The sequence below is a fragment of the Erinaceus europaeus genome, chromosome 14, assembly GCF_950295315.1.
Source record: "Erinaceus europaeus chromosome 14, mEriEur2.1, whole genome shotgun sequence".
In the NCBI taxonomy this organism is placed as follows: Eukaryota; Metazoa; Chordata; class Mammalia; order Eulipotyphla; family Erinaceidae; genus Erinaceus; species Erinaceus europaeus.
In genome coordinates this window covers 43,945,000-43,965,096 of record NC_080175.1, presented here as the reverse complement: position 1 = coordinate 43,965,096, position 20,097 = coordinate 43,945,000, and the positions used below count along the sequence as shown (strand labels likewise).

The following is a 20,097-nucleotide window of genomic DNA, read 5'->3' as shown; positions in this document are numbered from 1 at the left end:
GCAAGAGCTCTGTGGATTCCAGGGGGAGATGAGGCCCCATCCATTTCTCCAGGAGTGTAAATAAAGACATCAGACAGCAGCTCTTCATCTGCTTTCGCCCCCAGTCACTCAGCAGGAACATGGGGCTAGGCAGACCTGGAGGGGGCAGGCTGGGGTGCCCTCAGTGCTGTGTACCCAGAGATTCACCTGGCCTGTTCTGAGAGCTGTGGGGCTGGGTGCCCTGCTACCTGGCCAGTGGTCTCCTTTCCGGGTTTCAGGCTGCCTCTCTCTCCTGCAGTACAGGTGTTCTTGGTCTCCATCTGCATGTCACCCCTGACCTCTGCTTCCTGGTCTCTGGCCTTGGCTCTAGGACTTGAGCTATATGCACCTGTTGTGCTTCTGTCACCCCAAGTCCAAGGTGGTGTCTGTTCAGCATTGGCTAAACATCCCTTTCCCTGGCTCTGCATTGCCCTGATACCCTTGCGTGTCTGTGCTCCCAGTCTGTGAAGGGCCCCTCTGGGCAATGGCCTCTTTCGGCCCTCCAGCTGCAGCCCTGTGTTATCCCCATTGCTATCAGTGGTGCCACCCGAGAGAGCCAGTGACAGAAGGACCCAGACAGGGGAACCAGAGTGGGAGGGAGATGGCCGCAGGGTGCTGAGCTCTGGGCCACATTGGCTGTGGGAGGGTGACCATGTAGGCTGTTGCCCAGAGGCTGCTGGAGATAAGGGCTAGGGCACAGGTCTTTGGCACTGTGGGCTGAAGGCTTTGCAGATGGAACACTAGTGCGGTCTTCAGGCCCAGGTTTCCAGGAGGCAGTTGGGAGTATCCCTGTCGTGGCCACATCTGGGAGGGATGAGCCGCTTAAAAGTACCCTAGCCCCCATGACTGCATGTCACTCCTGTGCACTCTGCACAGCTCAGTCTTCTATTGTCAGGGACGCGGGGTCTGGTAGCTGTTCTCTTCCTCCTCCCCTCCTCCTCCTTCTCCTGTATCCTTCCTCTCTCTCTCTCTCTCTCTCTCTCTCTCCCTTTTCTACCAGAGCACTGCTCAGCTCTGGCTTATGGTGGGGATGGCATTAATAGTCAGTCCTTCCATGGGTCCTCTGAGCTCCAGCCTCTAATGTGAAGCCTGGCCTTGTCTCTGCTGCTTAGCCCGCACTCTTCCAGCTCCCACACCAGCATCTGCTCAGTCTCTGGTCTTGTCCTGCCTCTCTGCCACCTGGAGGGGTGGGGATGGGGGTCCTCCGTGGGCTCCAGGCCTGTGTGGCTCAGGTGAGGATGGTGGACCAGGATCTAATGAGCCCTGGGAAGGGCTGCTGGCCACTATCCTTGTGCTGCTTCATTCCCAGCATGTTCACATCTCTCGGCACTGCACAGCCTCTTGGGACAGTGCTGGGCCCGAGTCCCTGCTGCTCCTGGCCAGCGAGTTGCTGTGTGGCCTGGGAAGCCAGGGCATTGTAGCCACTGTGTGGTGTTGCTAGGGTCTGGGCATGGTTGCCATCTGGTGCAAAAAGGGGCCTTCATGCAGGGAGCATCACCAGCTTCTAGAAGGACCTTCAGGTGCTGGGGAGTGGCCCCCCCAGGCTGGGGTGGAGCTGCTTTCCTTGGCCTTGCCTTCAGGGAGTCTCAGACCTGCACCTCCAGCTGGGCAGCAGGGCGGACTTGCTCCCCAGCAGCTGACTGACTGTGATTCATTCCCGGAGAACATGCCCCAGGGAGGGAAGCTGCTTTGCACACCATGGAAAAGCCAGCCTGGGTGGGTAGCAGTCGCAAGGTGGGGTGCCCGGGAATGATTACTAAGAAACCTGTTTTGTTTATGCTGTGTGCTGGGCTGGTTTCTAGAACAACAGGAGCAGCCCTGCCGGTCGCCTCTCCGCGTGCTGTTTGCTCTGATGTCTAACAGCTCGTGTTTTCAGGCATCTGTTTTCAGTAGGGCCCTTCCGATGACTTCTGCTGGATGTGTTCATGAAAAGTGGGGTGCCTTTCGGCTTCTGAGCCCTCAAGACCATCAGATCATCAGGAGGGAGCATGGTCTCCCTTTTGCCCTCCTAAGTCTGCCTGCTTAGGCCTAGCCAGTAACCACTGTGATTCTTTTTTATTTTTTTGCTTTTTTATTCTTTTTTATTTTTACAGTTTTTAAAAAATTATCTTTACTTATTGGATATAGATAGCCAGAAATTGAGAGGGTAGGGGGAAATAGGGAGAAAGACAGAGAGACAACTACAGCACTGCTTTACCACTTGGAAAGCTTTCTCCCTGCAAGTGGGGACTGGGGGCTTGAATCTGGTTTCCTTCAGATTGTAATATGTACGCTCAACCAGGTGCATCACCACCCAACCCCTCACTGTGATTCTTCAGTACTTAGTTTGTACTCATCCAAGGAGGAGCTGTGGTGCTCCAGAGTCTGGATGACGGTTAGTGGTCAGCATTGGACTGGCCTTATGTGTGGGTTAGTGGGCATACAAGGACAGGGCCCCAGTGGCCAGGAAGGGCCTCCATGTCTGCCCACCTCTCAGGACCTCAAGACGAGGTCTCTCCATGTCTATCCACCTCTCAGGACAGGGTCCTTCCATGTCTGCCCACCTCCGGTTCTCAGAAGGATGAAATCCCTGCCCTGGGACTTATCATCACTTCTGTTCTATTTTCTTATTTAGACATTGTAAGGAGTGTGGCAAATAATGGACATTTTTTTTAAAAAATATTTTTTAAAATTTTATTTATTTTATTTATTCCCTTTTGTTGCCGTCGTTTTTTTTTTTTTTATTGTTGTAGTTATTATTGATGTCGTCGTTGTTGGATAGGACAGAGAGAAATGGAGAGAGGAGGGGAAGACAGAGAGGAGGAGAGAAAGATAGACACCTGCAGACCTGCTTCATCGCCTGTGAAGTGACTCCCCTGCAGGTGGGGAGCCAGGGTTCGAACCGGAATCCTTATGCCAGTCCTTGTGCTTTGCGCCACCTGCGCTTAACCTGCTGCGCTACAGCCCGACTCCCAATAATGGACATTTTTATGAGACAGTAGCTCTTGCCTTTCACATTATTTAACAAGTTTTTTTTTAATTTATTTTATTTATTTATTCCCTTTTGTTGCCCTTGTTGTTTTATTGTTGTAGTTACTATTGTTGTTGTTGTTGTTGGATAGGACAGAGAGAAATGGAGAGAGGAGGGGAAGACAGAGAGGAGGAGAGAAAGATAGACACCTGCAGACCTGCTTCACCTGTGAAGCGACTCCCCTGCAGGGGGAGCCGGGGTTCGAACCGGGATCCTTATGCCGGTCCTTGTGCTTTGCGCCACCTGCGCTTACCCTGCTGTGCTACAGCCCGACTCCCGCCTTTCACTTTCATTACTTATTAATGAAAGAGAGGGAGAGAACATGTGAGGCTGGGAATCGAACCCAGGACCTCATGTGGATAGTCCAAGACCTTCCTTAATTCACTGTGTCACCTCTTGGACTGCATTCTTCTCCTTGTCCTCCCTGTCCTCCTCCCCCTCCTCCTCTATGTGCGGGGACATCACAGCACTGGAACTACTCTTGATACTGTGGAGCCAGGACTTGAAACTGGCTGCACACTTGGTGAGACACATTCCCTACCTGGTGAGCTCTCTCTACATCTTCTTGTTCATTTGCTTTCCCCTGGGTGCTCACTGCCATCATCTCTCTCTCCGCACTTGTCTGTCCTCCTTCCCCCTCACACCCCATGCAGGTCTGGCCACAGCAGCCTGCTTGTGACCTGTGCACCGTTCCCTCCTTGTGGGGGCAGGGCCAGGCCGGGCGGGTGGGCAGCATGTCCAAGAAAACTCGAGGTCCTCACTTGCCTGTTCCATTGTCTCCTCCAACCCTGCAGCTTAGGACTGCATGTCCCTGTGGATCCTGTGGGTTCACCTGACTTGGTCAGGGGCAGGGTTGGCACTCTGCCCCTTGATACCTTGGCTGAGAAGTGCACCTTGAGACAGCCTGGATCCATGGGCTCTGCTGGGCCTGCCCCTCTGGTGCCAGCTGGACTCCTGGGGGGTGAGTCCCAGGCTCAGTGTTTGAATATCCCATGGTCGCAAGCCTCTACAGAGGGTGCCTGGGCATGGCCGTGGGTGCCAGCACATCCAGGATTCTGGGCCAGTGTTGTGGGTGCTGGCTTGGGGAGGGCAGCAGAGATCTCGGGCATTTGGTCAGTGTGGATGTCTCCTGAGACTGCCAAGTGGGAGGTAACCACCTATTATTTACCCACCCTGGGTATTGGAGCTCTCTTCCCAAAGCCGGTGGCATTGTGTTATCACCAGTGAGTCTTTTGATGTTCCTAGGAGATGCAATGAATTGCCTGGTTAAGCTGTAAATGTTGGGGCGGATAGGTAGCACACCTGGTAGAGCATATGTGTTAACACTACTCAAGGACACAAGTTCAAGTCCCCTGGATCCCACCTGCAGGAGGCAAAGTATCACAATTGGTGACAGAGTACTGCAGATGTCTCTCTTTCTCTTTCCCTCTCTATCTCCTTCGCTCTTTATTTCTGTCTGTGTCCAATAAATAAATAAGTAATGTAGAAAATATGGCTTTTGCATCATCTTCATAGATTTTCTTTTCTTTTTTAGGCACAGATATTTAAGCATGGAAAACGTGAAGACTGTTTACCCTATGGTAAGTTTATTTGTGGAAGGTTTTGTGACCTGAATCTGCTCGTTCATGACCAAGCATGGCTGCCTCACATTCTAGCCATTGGTGCAGAGATCTGGAACTTGCTGTGCTTGGACAGTCTTGGTCTTTGATTTCCTGTATGTTCTCTGTGTGCATACACATCTTCATTATCTCTTGGGATGGCTTTCTGACACCCTGGATGCTGGCTCAGATCCTGGAGACTGTAGAGTCATAGACATACCTCCAGGCCTCCAACTCCAGCCTCCCGGGACTCCTGTCCCAGCTCTGTCCTTCTGTGGCCACAACTGCATCTTCTGCCCTTTTGCCTCATTCACTTGACTCATTCACTTCATATGACTCAAACCTTAAGAAAATATTTAATAAGTGCTACGATTTTTCACTGCAGAGAAAAAGAGGGTTATTATCTGAGCTAAGAGAAACTTCTTAGAATTCTATATTCTAAAAGATGTATGAATTTGATTTGAGTGGTCCGGGAGGTGGAGTGATAAAGCTTTGGACTCTCAAACATGAGGTCCTGAGTTTGATCCCCGGCAGCACATGTGCCAGAATGATGTCTGGTTCTTTCTCTCTCTTCCTGTCTTTCTCATAAATGAATCTTAAAAAAAATTTTTTTTGACTTGAATGTCAGAGTTAAATAAGGATGTCCTCTCCTTCCTTCCCTCCCTCCTTCCCTTTCTTCTTCCTCCTCTTTTTTTGCCTTCAGGATTATTGCACTATGAATCCTCCTAGCGGCCATTTTTTCCCCATTGTTGCTGCTGTTGTTGCTGGATAGGACAGAGAGAAATGGAGAGAGGAAGGGGAGAAAGTAAGGGGGAGAGAAAGATAGATATCTGCAGATCTGCTTCACTGCTTGTGAAGTGACACCCTTGTAGATGGGGAGCTGGAGCCTCGAACCAGGGTCCTTGTGTTTCTCATTATGTTTGCTTAACCCGCTGTGGTACAGCAAGGCCCCCACCTTCCTTCTCTTTGCAGTTTCAGGACCTTACAGATACATAATACGAACATTAAGCAGCCTTCCCTGAACCTTTTTTTTTTTTTTTTTTTTTTGAGAGAGAATAGACAGCATAGCACCACAGCACCATTGATAGTTTCCTTGGCACCATTCCTGGTGCTCTCGTGTAATTTCTGGTCTTGAAGCCATGGCCACCTTGCATGTGTACGCTCTACTAGGTGAGTTATTTCCAGGGCCCTAGAAACTTCTTTTACTTTTCAAAGATTTTGCTATGGGAAATTTCAGAGACATTTAAAGGGCCAGAGAATTTTCTACAGAACCCCCCCCCCCCCCCCCGTGTTTCTTCCCAGGCTCTGATTCATGCCCACTTGTGTTTCATTTCCACCCCACTGCCCAGACACACCGTCCTGTTCTATCATCTATATCTGCTTCATAGGTCTATAAAAACATGGCACTGGTCTGAGAGAGTGAACAGCAGTGATCAGCCTCATGTGCTTTGTCCCCATGGACTCATCCCCAGGTCTGTCACTGTGTGCTTATTTGGATCTTTCAGGAGCTTATTCTGAGTCTCTGACAGCTATTCTTCAGACCCTCTGTTCCCTCTCATATGAAATGCTGCCCTGTTGATTGTGCCTGCCTCAGTTTCCCCTAGACACCCCTCTTGTTTTCCTGAAGGTCCTGTCAGTGTAGGGTCAATGAGGCCATTTCCCTGCTTATAGGTGCCCCTCTCTGTTGGGCTCAGCCCGACCCTCTATGGTTGTTGTCATTACTGCATTGACCAAGTGATATTCGTGTGTCATCTCCCCTTCCTCCCGTTCCCCTGCCCCCCGGAAACAACACATTGTACACAGCCCCTGACTTCACTGGCAGGGTTGCTTATAATGCACAGCTCTGAGTAGCATGGCTCCATCTTTTGTCTACCACCCCCGGATGTGAGAAGGCCGAGTAGGTTTCTCTCAGCCTGCACTTGGCATCTGACGGGAGATGATGGAGCAGAGCTCAAGGGGTTTGGTATATGTTGAAGCCGTCACACTGCACCAGGAGCCCCGTGGGATTGCCTGTGATTTGGTGCTGCTGGTGCTCGGCATGGCCAGTGCCGTGGGAGTTCTCAGGTTGCCCTCCTGAGTGACTTTGCTGTTGTTGCAGCTGTCACGGTGCTCCAGGGCCTGGACGGCTGCAGGCTCCCCAACAGTAACCAGACGCTCCTCCGGAAACTGGGGGTGAAGCTCATGCAGCGGTTGGGCCTGACCTTCCTGAAACCCAGGGTGGCTCAGTGGAGGTAGGTGGACCTGGCTGTCGGCCTTGTTGGGGATTTCATATGGGGGCTGTCTGTTGGTGGAGTGTCCTGGTTAGAGTGTTGACAGGGTGGTGGTGGGGCCTGAGGGCTGGCAGCCATATTGGAGGAGATTGCTGCTGGGCTGTATCCTGCCTTCACTTCTTTGTTGGTCTTAGGAGTGTTTCTGATTTTGTAAGGCAGAGCTTTTCTCTTGGCATGTCCCCACTGGCAGCTCCCAGTCGGGATGGTTGGAGCTGTAAGGGTGACTCGAGCTGGTCCCACATGCCATTTCTGAGCCTACTGACAGGATGGTTGGGGGAGAGCTCCCACCGCTGGTAACGGGGCTAAGTTATCTTTGTCCTTTGATGAAAGTTCTCCTTCAAATTCCCAATGTTTTTTTGTCAGTGGGTTGCTTTTGATGTGCAAGCAGACTTAAAACTTTTTTGTTTGTGTATTGCCAGGAAATGGAGTTAGGGCTTTGCATGTGTATAATACCACTGAGTTTTCCCTAGGCCCAATTTTTATTTATTTATTAGAAAGGGTGGGCAGGGCAGACTCCAGAGTGCTATTCCACAATCCCTGGTGCTCCCTGGTGGTGCTTGGGGTTGAGCACAGGGCCTCACCCATGTGAAGGTGTGTGCTCTACTTGCTGAGTCATCTCCTGGGACCAGAGACAAGATTTTCTAATTTGTCTGTGGTACATTTTTTTTTAATTCCAATTTTATTTCAGGAACTAGTGGCCACTCATTAATTGGGAAGGGATGAGTTAAGTTCAACTCATAAAAAAATTTTTCTTTTTGAAAATTCCAAAGAAGTGTAAATGTTGCATTTTAGTGAAAGTGTTTAGGCTCTTCTGTCTATAGCTTATTCTGGAAGAAACTGTTTATGGACTCAGTGGTTAGTTCATAAAATGCCATAGGAAACATGTTCTGGACTCATGTTCAGCCAGTTGGGAATGTGTGTGTAGAGACTTATTCACTGTAAGGAGTCAGCTTATATGATCTTGGGTGTGGACAGCTCCTCAGATCTCAGGGTTCCACACCCTGGAGGTGAGGGAACCTGGGCTGTTTGTTCAGGGTGCAGATTGCACCCTGAGGCCCAGAAAGACCTGCTGTTTCAGCTTGAGTCTGCAGGCAGAAGGAGGTCACTCGACCTGGGAGAATGTCAGAGAGAAATTGAGAGGGAAGGGGAGGAGAGGCACCTGCAGACCTGCTTTACCACTTGGCGAGTTGCCCTCTTGCAGGTGGGCATGGGGCACCTTGAATCTGGGTTCTTGAGCATAGTAACATGTACTCTCTACCAAGTGCACCACCACCTGGCCACTTTGCTATATGTTTTCTTTCTCTTATTTTGTCTTCTCTGTTATGTTTTTTGTCTTTAGTTGTCATCCTCTCACTGTTTTTTCTTTCCTTTAAGAAGAATAATCCTGTGTGGGGTTAGATAGCATAATGATTATGCAAAGAGACTCTCATGCCTGAGGCTCCAAAGTAGGTTCAATCCCCCACTCCACCATAAGCCAGAGCTGAACACTACTCTGGTAAATAAATAAATTACTTAAATTAAAAAGAAGAAGAAGAAGAAGAGGAAGAGGGAGAGGAAGAAGAAGAAGAATCCTGCCAAGCTCTGATACAGATTCCACGTAGATTTTCCTCAACACCAGCTAGTGTTCTGCAGTTCAGCTTGTTCTGACACCATTCACACCAAGGACCAAGGTTGAGGCTCCATCCCCTCACATATCGCCAACTCCAGTTACCAGGCTGGATAGAAACTGGGGCTTCTGGGATCCTTCTTTGGGTTTGGTGCTGGAGCTATCACTGCACTCAAGAAGGAGTTCCCTGACTGTCTCATGGGCTTTGTAGAGACTGTTATTCAGGAGCTGCTGGTTAGAGGAGAGGGCAAGGCTGGGGAGGGCTCGGAGCCCACGCTCCCTGGGGGATACTCTTCCCTAGGTCTCCACGCCCAACCAGCTTGGGGTCTCTGGGTGCCTTGTGGAGACTTTGCTTTCTTGGAGGGTCTCACAGCACCCGGTTGTTCTGTGTAGCTCTGGTTCGGCTGCTGTGTGGGGAGATGGGGTTGATGGCAGTTTCCTACCTGTATGGCTGAGGCAGCACCGACTTGCTGCTTCTTGCCTGGATGGCTCCCCCTCCAGGCTCTTCAGCGACTCTGGTCTGGGTGACACTTGTCCTGTAGGTACCAGCGGGGGTGCCGTTCCTTGGCCGCCAACCTCCAGCCCTCTACCGTGAACCCACCTACCGTGACCACGCAGGCCGAGAGCCCTGATGATGCTGAGGACTACGATGTCCCTGAGGAGGTGGAGACCGTGATTGGTGTGTGCCCTGGTGGTGGGAGGGCTTGGGCTCTGCTGTGTCTGTCACACAGTCATTTCCCCCACCTCAGCTCTTGAACCCAGTGCTGTCCCAACACACAAGTGCCCTGTCATCACTGCTGCCGAGTTCTCCCTAGCCCCATGTTACTTACTACCCTCTATAGCCAGCCTGCTGTGTCCATCACTGGCCTGCCCTCCTGGGGGAGTGGGTGAGGGCTTCCTTAGCCCTGCTGCCTAGCCCTCCACCTCCATCCTGAGACTCTGGGCCCTGCATCTCACCTGGACTGGGGCTCCACAAACCCCAACTTAGGCTGCACACTCTTACTACCGCCCCCTCCCCCCGCAGCCCCATTCTGTCAAGGCCTGGGGTCTCACCTCCCATCCACTCATCTTCCCCTTCACCCCCTTCTTTCCCCAGCCACCTTTCTTCTCCTGGTGGGGGTCTCTCCTCTGCACCCCCCATAGTATCTAAGGTCATCTAACTCCTGTCACCCTGTCTGAGGGGCAGCACCTTGCCCGATCTGTGCTCTTGCTCATCACTGGGGGGCCCTGGCCTTGGTCATAAAGCCTTTCTGGGCTTCTGTCCTTGGTCAGGGTTTCCATACCCCATCTCTCAGCTTCTCCCGGACCCCTCCCCAGGGAGTTGCCTCTAGAGGGGACATCTTCCTCACCAGACAGAGCTGTCACTGACCTCTGGGCCCACCTCTCTGTGCTCCAGCCTTCCTCATGGGTGCTCCAGGAAAGGTTCTGCTCTTAGAATGGTGACAAAAAGTGGCTCTAAATGATTACTTAGGGTCCCAGAAAAGGGGGTGTTCTGTCCCTGCATTTAGAGCTCAGATCTGAATGCAGTTCCCTCTGGGGAGCCCAGGGAATGCCTCCTGATAGCTGGGTGTCTGAGAAGCTGGGACTGGGGAGAACTCATGGGCCTGCCCCTTTGTGTCCCCACAGAGCAGCTGCTAGTTGGGCTGAAGGACAAAGACACGATTGTGCGGTGGTCTGCAGCCAAAGGGTAGGTGCCTCCCTGGGGCTGGGGGCTGGGGGCTGGGGGGCTGGCTTAGGGACCAGACACCCACAGGTCTGCTGAGTCATAGCCTTCAGGGCTTGCTGAGCAAGGCGCGCCTGCAGAGGCCTCTTATGGACATACATGTGCATGCAGTGGCTGTCTCTGTTCCAGTTTTGAAGACCATTACTGAGGCTGAATTTTGGTGCCTTTGATTTCTTTTTTTCTGGCCTATTTGAGCTTGACACATTTGTGGTTGTTTTTGTGCATTTTAGCTGTTTTCCTTTCCTTGTTCAGCCCTTCACCATAGTCCATTCTGCACACTACCCTCCCCCTTGCCCCCCATACAGGGCGGGGCCCTACACGGAACAGGTGTCCCCCATGACCTCATTTAATTCCTGGGCCTCCAGAGTGCTTGCCATTCATTCCTTGTGCTTTGGGCAAAGTGGCTGCCTTGGAAAGTGGGTCTGTTGGCCACTTGGCATGGAGCCTGTGGAATTGCTGGCCTGGCCCATCCAGAGACATGACTCTGAGTTCAGAGGCTGCCAGTGCTGAAATGAAAGCAGAAGTCCCGAGTGAGTGAGCCTGTAGCTGGGGCTCCTCTGCCTGAGGGTGCAGTCCAGAGCCCCTCCACCTGCATCTTCCCTTCATGTCTCACTTCTATCCCAGCAGTTGCTTCATCCTCTGCCCCTCACACTTACTGCTTTAGACGTGGCCACACTGCAGGGAGCCCTTCCACTCTACCCAGTTCTCTGGAGGGAAAGAGTTTGGGTGCTTCTCTACACCACTGATGGGCTTACTTCTGTTGCAGAATTGGCAGAGTGGCGGGGAGGCTTCCCAAAGAGCTGGCGGACGATGTGGTGGGTTCCGTGCTGGACTGCTTCAGGTATGTAGGGAGTCAGGGCGCACACCTCCCACTGAGTCCTGGTAGGGTTGGAGCCTTGCCATCTGCTGTACAGTTTGTGAGCTCTGGTTATTTCTGGTGTATTTAATCAGCATGGATAGAGTGGGGTGAAGGGGAGCCCATTTTGAGTCTATACACATGGTATTTATCCACAGAGAAGGCCTGTGGTTAGCATAGTAGGAGCCAGGCACTGGCACTGTCCAGAGCTTTCTGGTATGATGGCATGTCTAGGATTGTTCCTGTGATAGGGCTGTTAAGACCTCTGAAAGACAAGATTTTTATTTGATTTCTTTGGGTTTAAACTCAGACGGGCACATATGGTAGTACGTGCCACTCTTGGAGAAGCTTGGTGCTTGGGCACCACCTGTGATGGAGTGTTGAGGTCTGAGAGTGGTGTCCTAGGCCAGAGGGGAGGGACAGAGCCAGCAGGGTTTACTCTCAGGAGTCCCACTTGGCAGCTCTGCGGCCCACTCACTAAGCACGGGGTTCTCTGCCATGCAGATGGGGCAGCCTGCAGTCCCAGGTCTGGAGAGCTGGCTCTGTGGTCTCAGTTCTGTGTTCTCTCAGCTTCCAGGAAACAGATAGCGCCTGGCATGGGGGATGTCTAGCATTGGCTGAACTGGGCAGAAGAGGCCTGCTGCTTCCTTCTCGGCTGGCAGATGGTGAGTGGCCGCATGTGCTTCTAGGCGCAGTATCTGCCATCTCCCCAGGGCATCTCCCAAAGTTGGTGCCCCCGCCCTACCTTCACTGCCTCATGTTCGCCTGTGGGGAGAACCAGTCACACCTCTTTTCTTCGTTGCCTCTGCTTACTTTCTAGTCTTGTAATCTAATTCCTCCATGGGCCCTGCATTCAGGCTTGGAGGCCACACACTGTTGTCAGGTCTCAGATGCTGGTCTCCCCTGGGCCAGCAGCATCCCTTTTCCCCAGCCCTAGTGTGCTTTTGTCCCCTGACAGTGTGTGTTATTGGCTGCTGGGTTCAGCTATGGGACTCACACCCAGCAGCATCTCATGTTATGCAAAGTGCCATCAACGGCCCTGGGACAGGCTCATGCCAGCCTGGGGCTGTGGTGGAGGATTCTGGGCATCTAGTAGGGCAGGCGAGCAGTGCCTGGAGGTCGAGGGACTGTGAGGTCAGGCCAACATGTCCTATCTTTGGGGCAGTGCGCATCAATGTGTGGTTGGTGGGGATTTACCTGTGTGTGACCAGGTCCCTCTGTGGGCAGAGGAATGGACGCACCCCATCCATACATCCAGGAGGGACCCTTTCTCCAGCAGAGTCTGTGGAGACAGGTGCTGCCTGCATTGCTCTCACAGCACCAAGCTCTTGGCGTGTGGTGACCTCGAATGCTTCGCCCCACAGTCTAGTGAGATTTGATTGACATACCATAAAGTTCATAAAGTGTGGCTCACTCAGTGGGTAGTGTATTTACAGAATTCTGCAACCACCAATCACAAACTAGTTCCAGAACAACTTCAGTGCCCCACAGGGAATGCCGGTTCTCAGGAGCAGCCACTGCCGTGCAGCAGCCTAAGTCTCCATCAGTTGACCTTTTTCTGGACAGTCCATGGGAACAGAATCTCCAGCAGTGATCCTGTGCATCTGATTCCTCTCCCTCAGTTTTCTCCTTCCTCTGTGATCCTGTGCGTCTGATTCCTCTCCCTCGGTGTCTTGTGTTTTCTCCTTCCTCTGTGTAGCTGTGCTGTTTGTCACTGGTGCCGCACACCCAGGTGCTGAGCAGCTGTGCTACGAGGCTCCCTTAGCAGTGCAGTGACAGGCCAGAAGGCTTTTGTCTGTCGTCAAGTGCCGACTGCACCAGATCTTATTGCTGTCTGTCTAGTGTGTGCATGTGCCACATTTGCTCACCCATTTGTCATCAGATGTCATCCCACTTTCTGACTTACACATAATGTTACTGTGAACATCTGTGTGCAGGTATTTGTGTATGTTGGGTCATATGCTAACTTTTATTTTATTTTATTTTATTTTATTTTATTTTATTTTATTTTATGAAAGAGAGAAATTGAGAGGGGAGGGAGACAGACAGAAAAAGAGACTTGAGAGACACTTGCAGCCCGGCTTCACCACTCGTGAAGCTTCCCCCCTGCAGGTGGGGACCAGAGACTTGAACTTGGGTCCTTGTATATGGTGATTCAGCCAGGTGTGTCACTGCTCTACCCCATGTACTGACTTTGTATCTTTAACCTTAAGAAGGTTGGTTGGCCAAGCCCTCTTCAGGATCCTTGTAGAGAGTGGTGAAGGGGCTCAGGCAGAGCATGTTCCTTACACGTGTGAGACCCTGAGGCTACATGAGAGAGCAACAGAGATCAAGAAAGCGGGGGGCTCCGAGGGTAGTGAAGTGGTTCTTTGGTCTTTCTCATAAAACAAAAAGTGCTGGGAGATAACTCACACTGTAGGGTGTCTGCCTTGCCTTGCATGGAGTTCTGAATTCAAGCTCTGACACCACGTGGAAACTCAGTGGATATGTATATTTCTCCTTCTGTGTCTCTCCTTCTCTCTAGAATGAAAGAACATAGAAACTTAAGTTGGCCACTCAGTGGTATTATTGTGCTAGCATGAGGCACTGTGTTTCATTCCCTGGCACCACCACACAAACAAATTGGACAGTGGAGGTGACCCATAGGTGGAGCATATGCCTGTGAGAGATCCTGGGTTTTGTCCCTAGGTCTGCATGAAAGCAGCAATGGCTGTACTGTTTTAAATGCCACCACCAGCATCTATTTCTCTGTCCTCTCAACACCTGTATTTTGATTTCAGCTAGCTTGGGGTGGGGGGCGGAGTTCTCATTGTGGCTTTGATCTGGTCTGCATCTCCCCACTGACTCAGGTGTGTTTGTGGACCACTTGCTAGCCATCTCTGTCTGAGTCAGGTCCTCTGCTCATGTCAAACACTGGGCTGTTTGTCTTTTCATTGTCCTAATAAGAGTTCTTGGTGAACTCTAGTTGTGCTCCATCAGATAGATGACTTGCAAATATTTTCTGCTGTTCTGCAGTTGTCCTTTCACACTCTTGATAGTGCCGCTTGCTGCACCATAGGGTTAGGCCTTTCACTCTGCAGCTCTCCAGCCTCCGCTCCTAGTGCTTGTGCTTCTGCTATTGTGCCTAAAGAATTGTCGCCTTTCCCAGGGTCGTAAAGATCTACTTACTTGATTTCATTGGATCTTTATGTCCATCTTAAGGAAGTGACTTACATGCTTGTGAAAAATAGATGTGTGAGTGAGTGTGTTATGTCTTGGATTAAGGTGAAATTGCTCATTGCCACCAGGGTCATCACTGGGGCTTGGGGTTGGCACTACAAATCCACCGTTCTCTGCAGCATTTCTCGCCCCCCCATCTGATAAATCAGAGAGAAATTGAGAGGGGTGGGGAAGATGAGAGAGAGGGGGTCAGCTGGTAGTGCAGCGAATTAAGCACACATGGCGCAAAATGCAAGGACTGGCGTAAGGATCCAGGTTTGAGCCCCCGGCTCCCCACCTGCAGGGAAGTCGCTTCATAAGTGGTGAAGCAGGTCTGCAGGTGTCTTTCTCTCCCCCCTCTGTCTTTCCTTTCTCTCTTGATTTCTCTCTGTCCTATCCAACAACGATGACATCAATAACAACAACAATAATAACCACAACAATGATAAAACAACAAGGACAACAAAAGGGAAAAAAAATAGCCTCCAGGAGCAGTGGACTCACAGTGTAGATATCGAGCCCCAGTGATAACTGTGGAAGCAAAAAACAAAAAAAAAAAGAGAGAGAGAGAGAGAGAGAAAGTCACCTGCAGACCTGCTTCACAACTCATGAAGCACCCCCTTGCAGGTGGGGAGTGGGGGACTCAAACCTGGGTCCTTGTGCATGATAACGTGTGCTCAACCGGGTGCGCCACCGCCTGTCCCCCCCATTCCAGTTTAATATGAAGCAGGCGACCACTTTGTGATCTTTTTTTGTGTGTGTCCCTGAGTGGCTGCTGGTGTACATCCCATCACATCTGAGGTTGGCAGCATCCGCTGATTCCGAGTGGAGGACCTGGGTGTTGGTGTCATAAACGAAAGGTGTTGGTTCTTGCCTAAGAAGAGAGGGATGTGTGGGGTGTAAATTAGCCCATGGGCTTCACCTCAATGACTGACTACCCCTTCCTGGAGGTGCTGTCCTCAGAACCATTCTCTGTAGCACTGCCTATGCCTAGCAGGGAAGCTCAGGAGGGCTCGCGCCTGTCCTGGGTGATAGTCAAAAGGCCTGATGTAGGATTCTCCTCGCTGGGCTTCCCCCTGTTCAGGCTAGATCATGTCAATGGCTGTTTTCAGGCTGACACTCTACTGAATTCCCATCCTGTGATTATACTTTTAGTTGCATAATTTCTAGGTGGTTTCCTGCCATCATTTCTGCTTCTTTATTAAAATTTAATTAAATTAAAAAATTGGGGGAGAGGGGCAGGCAGTGGCATACATGGTTGAGTGCACACACTCAGGTTCGAGCCCTTGGGTGGGAAGCTTCACAAGCAGTGAAGCAAGTACTGCAGGTGTCTTTTTGTCTCTCTCCCTCTCTCCCTTCCTCTCCCCGCTCTCAATTTCTCTGTCTTATCAAACAAAGGTGTAAAAAAAGAAAAAAGACTACTGGGAGCTGTGGATTCCTCGTGCAGGCACTGAGCCTCAGCAATAGCCCTGGTGGGAAAAACCCCCTTTTTTTTTGCTGGGCCTTGGGTCTTGCACGATGAATCCATAGCTCCTAGTAGCTCCCTCTCTGTTTCTGACAGAAGTTGAGAGGAAGAGGGATAGAGAGGAAAAGGAAAAGGACTTCGTCTGTAGTATTGCTGTGGAGCTTCCCCCGTAGGTGGGGACCGAGGACTTGAATGTGGGTCCTTGCACATGGTAGAGTGAGTGATCTGCTGGGTTTCCCATCTAGAGCCTCCAAAAAATGTTTTTTAATGTTGAGCTGAGGATCTGCTCATGCCGAGAGCCACCTTCCCCAGGCCAACTTTCTCATGTATTTTAGAGAGAGAAGAGAGGGAGCAACAGAAGAAAGCTGTTTCAGCACTGCTCCACCCAGGAAGCTTCCCAGGAAGGCAGCTGTGGTGCTCCTGTCTGGCACCAGGGCCCATCTTCCAACCTCGATTTAAGGGTTTCCGACTCCCCCTTCAGAATTTAATTTAGTTCATATGAGAGAATTTCAGATGAGAGAGAATGAGAGAACGAGATGCCAGAGCATCACTCTGATTCATTCAGTGCTGATTGAGCTGGGAGCTTCAGACATGCAAGTCCTGTGTTCTACCAGTTGAGCTATTCCCCCACTGACCCCCAATTTTTTAATATATTTTTTCATATTATCTTATTTATTGGATATAGACAGCCAGAAATTGAGAGGAAGTGGGAGATAGAAAGGGAGAGAGAGTGGTCCAGGAGGTGGTGCAGTGGATAAAGCACTGAATTCTCAACCATGAAGTTCTGAGTTCAATCCCCAGCAGCACATGTACCAGAGGAATGTCTGGTTCTTTGTCTCTCTGTCTATCTTTCTCATGAATAAATAAATAAATAAATTCTTTAAAAAAAGAAAGAGGGAGAGAGACACCTGCAACCCTGCTTCACCACTTGTGAAGTTTTCCTCCTACAGTTGGGAACTAGGGGCTTGAACCCAGGCCCTCGCACATTGTAATGTATGTGCTTAACCAGGTGTACCACCACCCAGCCCTAGTGCCAAAATTTTAAATAAACATTTTGTGAGAGAGGAAACAAGAGAGATAGGCAAAGGCTATAGGAAGCCAGTACTGCTCAGGTATATGCAGTGCTGGGGTTGAAATTGGGGCCTCCACATGCCAACTTCTGCGCTCCCCCACCGAGCCTCCACGTTGGAGGCTCCACGTTGGCTCAGGTGTTGCTCTTGGTCTCTGGGAGCTCCTTGAGCTACACTTCAGACAGAAAGTCTTTATCTTGGACCTCCCAGAGCAGTCTCTCCCAGACTCTTATTACCGTGCAAGGGTTTTTTTTTTTTTTTTTTTTTTTTTTTGTCTCCAGGGTTATTGCTGGGGCCTGTTGCCTGCACTACAAATTCACTGCTCCTGGCAGTCATCATTTTTCCTTTGTTGTTGGATAGGACAAAGAGAAATTGAGAGAGGAGGGGAAGACGGGGAGAGACACCTGCAGACCTGTTTCACCTCTTGTGAAGCAATCCCCCTGCAGGTGAGGAGCTGGGGTTCAAGCTGGGATTCTTGCTCAGGCCTTTGCACTTTGCACTATGTGCACTTAACCTGTGCGCTACCTTTGTTTTTTTTTTGTTGTTGTTGGATTCTGGACACTTTGCGTATGATAACATAACTCTGGAAATAAGGCAGATAATAAATAAGCAGAGCTTATTACTTGGGCGAATGCCATGTTGGGGATTGAACTTTGCTTTGAGGCTCAGTTGATGTACCACTTCCCAGGGTACTCAGTTTTCCTTCCTTCCTTCCTTCCTTCCTTCCTTCCTTCCTTCCTTCCTTCCTCCCTCCCTCCCTCCCTCCCTCCCTCCCTCCCTTCCTTCTTTCCTCCCTTCCTTCCTTCCTTCTTTCTTTCCCTCCAAGGTTATTGCTGGGGCTCAGTGCCTGTACTATGAATCCACTGCTCCTGGAGGATATTTTTTCCCTTTTGTTGCCTTTGTTGTTTATTATTGTTGTTATTGTTCTTGGATAGGACAGAGAGAAATGGAGAGAGGAGGGGAAGACAGAGAGGGAGAGAAAGATAGACACCTGCAGACCTGCTTCACCGCCTGTGAAGCGACTCCCCTGCAGGTGGGGAGCTGGGAGCTTGAACCGGGATCCTTGCGCCAGTCCTTGTGCTTCACTCCATGTAGTTTTTCTTTCTTTATTGTGGCTTTGGAGAATGAACCTAGGGTTTTGTACTTGTATAAAGCCACCATGCCATCTCCCAAGCCCACTTCTGTATTTTGAGAGAAAGAGACACACACCCAAGCATAGTTCTGCTTTCCATGGATCCCTTGTTCCCATGTGGTGTCAGGGATAGAACTCAGGGTATCACACATGGAAGGCAACACACACTCTACCTACTGAGCTGCCTTCTGCCTCCCCATTCAGGTCCTTTATTTGGTGACTTTTTTCAGACTGTTTCTGCAACAACTGTGCCCTTTTCTGTGCTGTGCCTTTGTTATCTCATCAGTGAGCTGGGGACCTGACACAGATCCTTAGATGCTGACATTAGCTTCTTCATCATGTACACCCGCCTGTGTTCTAGAGTTCTGAGGGACCGAGTCTGTCAGTTTTTGTTCACTTACTGGTGTTTTGCTGCCTGGCCCAGTGCACACAGCGGCCTACTCTGCCATGTTCTGTGACATCACTCAAAGCTAGCATTTGAGTGGCGTTCTAGCACTTGGTGCAAGACAGGATGGAAGTTGCCAGGATTTTATTAGGTGTAGTGCTGCAGGGTGGGGGTAGGTGGGCTAAGGAAGATGCTCAGCAGGGCTTGGGTGTCCATGGGCCAAAGTCAGCCAAGCTGAGGGGCCCATCTCCCTAAAAGCCAGCTCCCCTCTTCACTGACATCCACCTCACCATCTCCACACCCACCTCTGACTGCTTTTTTCCTTCCTTTTGTCCACTGCCTGCCTTATTGAGGTTTGATATTTGTGTAGCTCTGAGCTGCCAGACATGTGAGACCTCTGCCTCTCTGCCCATGTGCTCTCCTGGAGCTTGTGTGTCTCTGCCTTGCTCTTTCTCCTCAGGACTGTGGCCTGTAGTTGAGGACAGACAGCTGTGGGCCACTGTCCAGCTGTTCTGAGAGGCTGTTGCCAGTGTTGGCTTTGCTTCTGTGTGATTCAAGGATCCTGTTTTGAAAAAAAAAAAAATCAGCCTTATATAGTTCACTTAAGATAGAGGACAGTGACGTGGACATCAGTGAACAGGGGAACTGGCTTTCAGGATTAGACCTAGGAGTAGAACTGCTGGGCAGAGGGTAATTTTAGGTGGAACTTTTTGAGGACTTAGCACTTTTGCAGGTAAAGATGAGAAACCAATAGCTCTGTAGTTTGGGAGATGGCATAGTCGTTAGGGCACTGGACTCTTAAACATGAGATCGCAAGTGTCATCTCTGGCAGTATAAGTACCAGAGTGATGTCTGGTTCTTTCTCCTATCTTTCTCTTAAATAAATAAATAAAATCTTTTAAAAAGCAATCAATAGCTCTTAAGTCTTACATCTAGCCAGATATGAATTTTAAAAAGTAATCCAGTTGAGAAAAAAAGTCAGCAACATTGTGTGTGTGTTGGGTGGGTGGGTAGCGGTGATGGGGAGGAGCTGGGTACCTGTCTGTCCCTCTACCTTGCTGGTAATCAAACCCAGGGCACCATGAATGTGAGGCTTGTGCTCCATTGCTAAGTCATGCCCCTGGGCCAACTGCATTTTGTGTTGGAAAGATGGAGGACTCCATTGTGTTCCCTCAGCTGTACCCAAAGGGCTGTATGACTTTTGCTTCAGGGGGTTGGGGTTCAAGCTGTTCACACACACAGGCCTTCAGGGAAGGCTGGGGCAGTGCCAGACCTGCCTCCCTGGGCTCTGGGTATGGTGGGGAGTGAGGGACATGGGGGCCTTCACTCTTCCTGCCACTCAAAGTGATGGCCATTACTTGTGTGAGCTGTAAGCAGCACCTCTAGGATTTGAGCCCTGGCTCTGTGTACTGGTGTGGAAAGTGGGGCCAGAACTTATCTTGGGGGTGCGGGTCCTGGAGTGTGGCCATTGCGATCTTCAGTGTTCCTTGCCGGTGACTAGCTGGAGAGCAGGGTTGTCCTGTGTTTGCTCTTTGTCAACACGTATTCGTGACCACAACAAAAGAGCCCGGTGGTGTAGTGCATCTTAGCTCACTGCCTTTCCCTGTGAGTTTTTTTTTCTTTTTCTAGTGCCTGTTTGATCTCCCTGTCATGTCCTTTTAACAAAATATGTTTGAGTAGGACCTCTTGCATGCCTTGTGGGTGTAAGGTGCTGCACTGAAAAAACGATTTTGTTGATATTTCATGGAGCTGGTGCAGAGGTGATT

The 20,097-nt window shown here is 50.5% G+C and overlaps 1 protein-coding gene across 6 annotated transcripts in view; it reads left to right on the top strand.

Moving 5' to 3' along the window:
- Window positions 1-20,097, top strand: part of TBCD (tubulin folding cofactor D) — a 176,579-nt gene that overhangs the window by 40,459 nt on the left and 116,023 nt on the right. For all 6 annotated transcript variants that reach the window (XM_060171682.1, XM_060171679.1, XM_060171680.1 and 3 more), the window contains 6 exons: window positions 4,563-4,608; window positions 6,725-6,857; window positions 9,045-9,181; window positions 10,129-10,189; window positions 10,992-11,066; window positions 11,652-11,746. In XM_060171682.1, coding sequence (XP_060027665.1) covers window positions 4,563-4,608; window positions 6,725-6,857; window positions 9,045-9,181; window positions 10,129-10,189; window positions 10,992-11,066; window positions 11,652-11,746 — 547 coding nt within the window. The remainder of the gene's footprint in view (window positions 1-4,562; window positions 4,609-6,724; window positions 6,858-9,044; window positions 9,182-10,128; window positions 10,190-10,991; window positions 11,067-11,651; window positions 11,747-20,097) is intronic.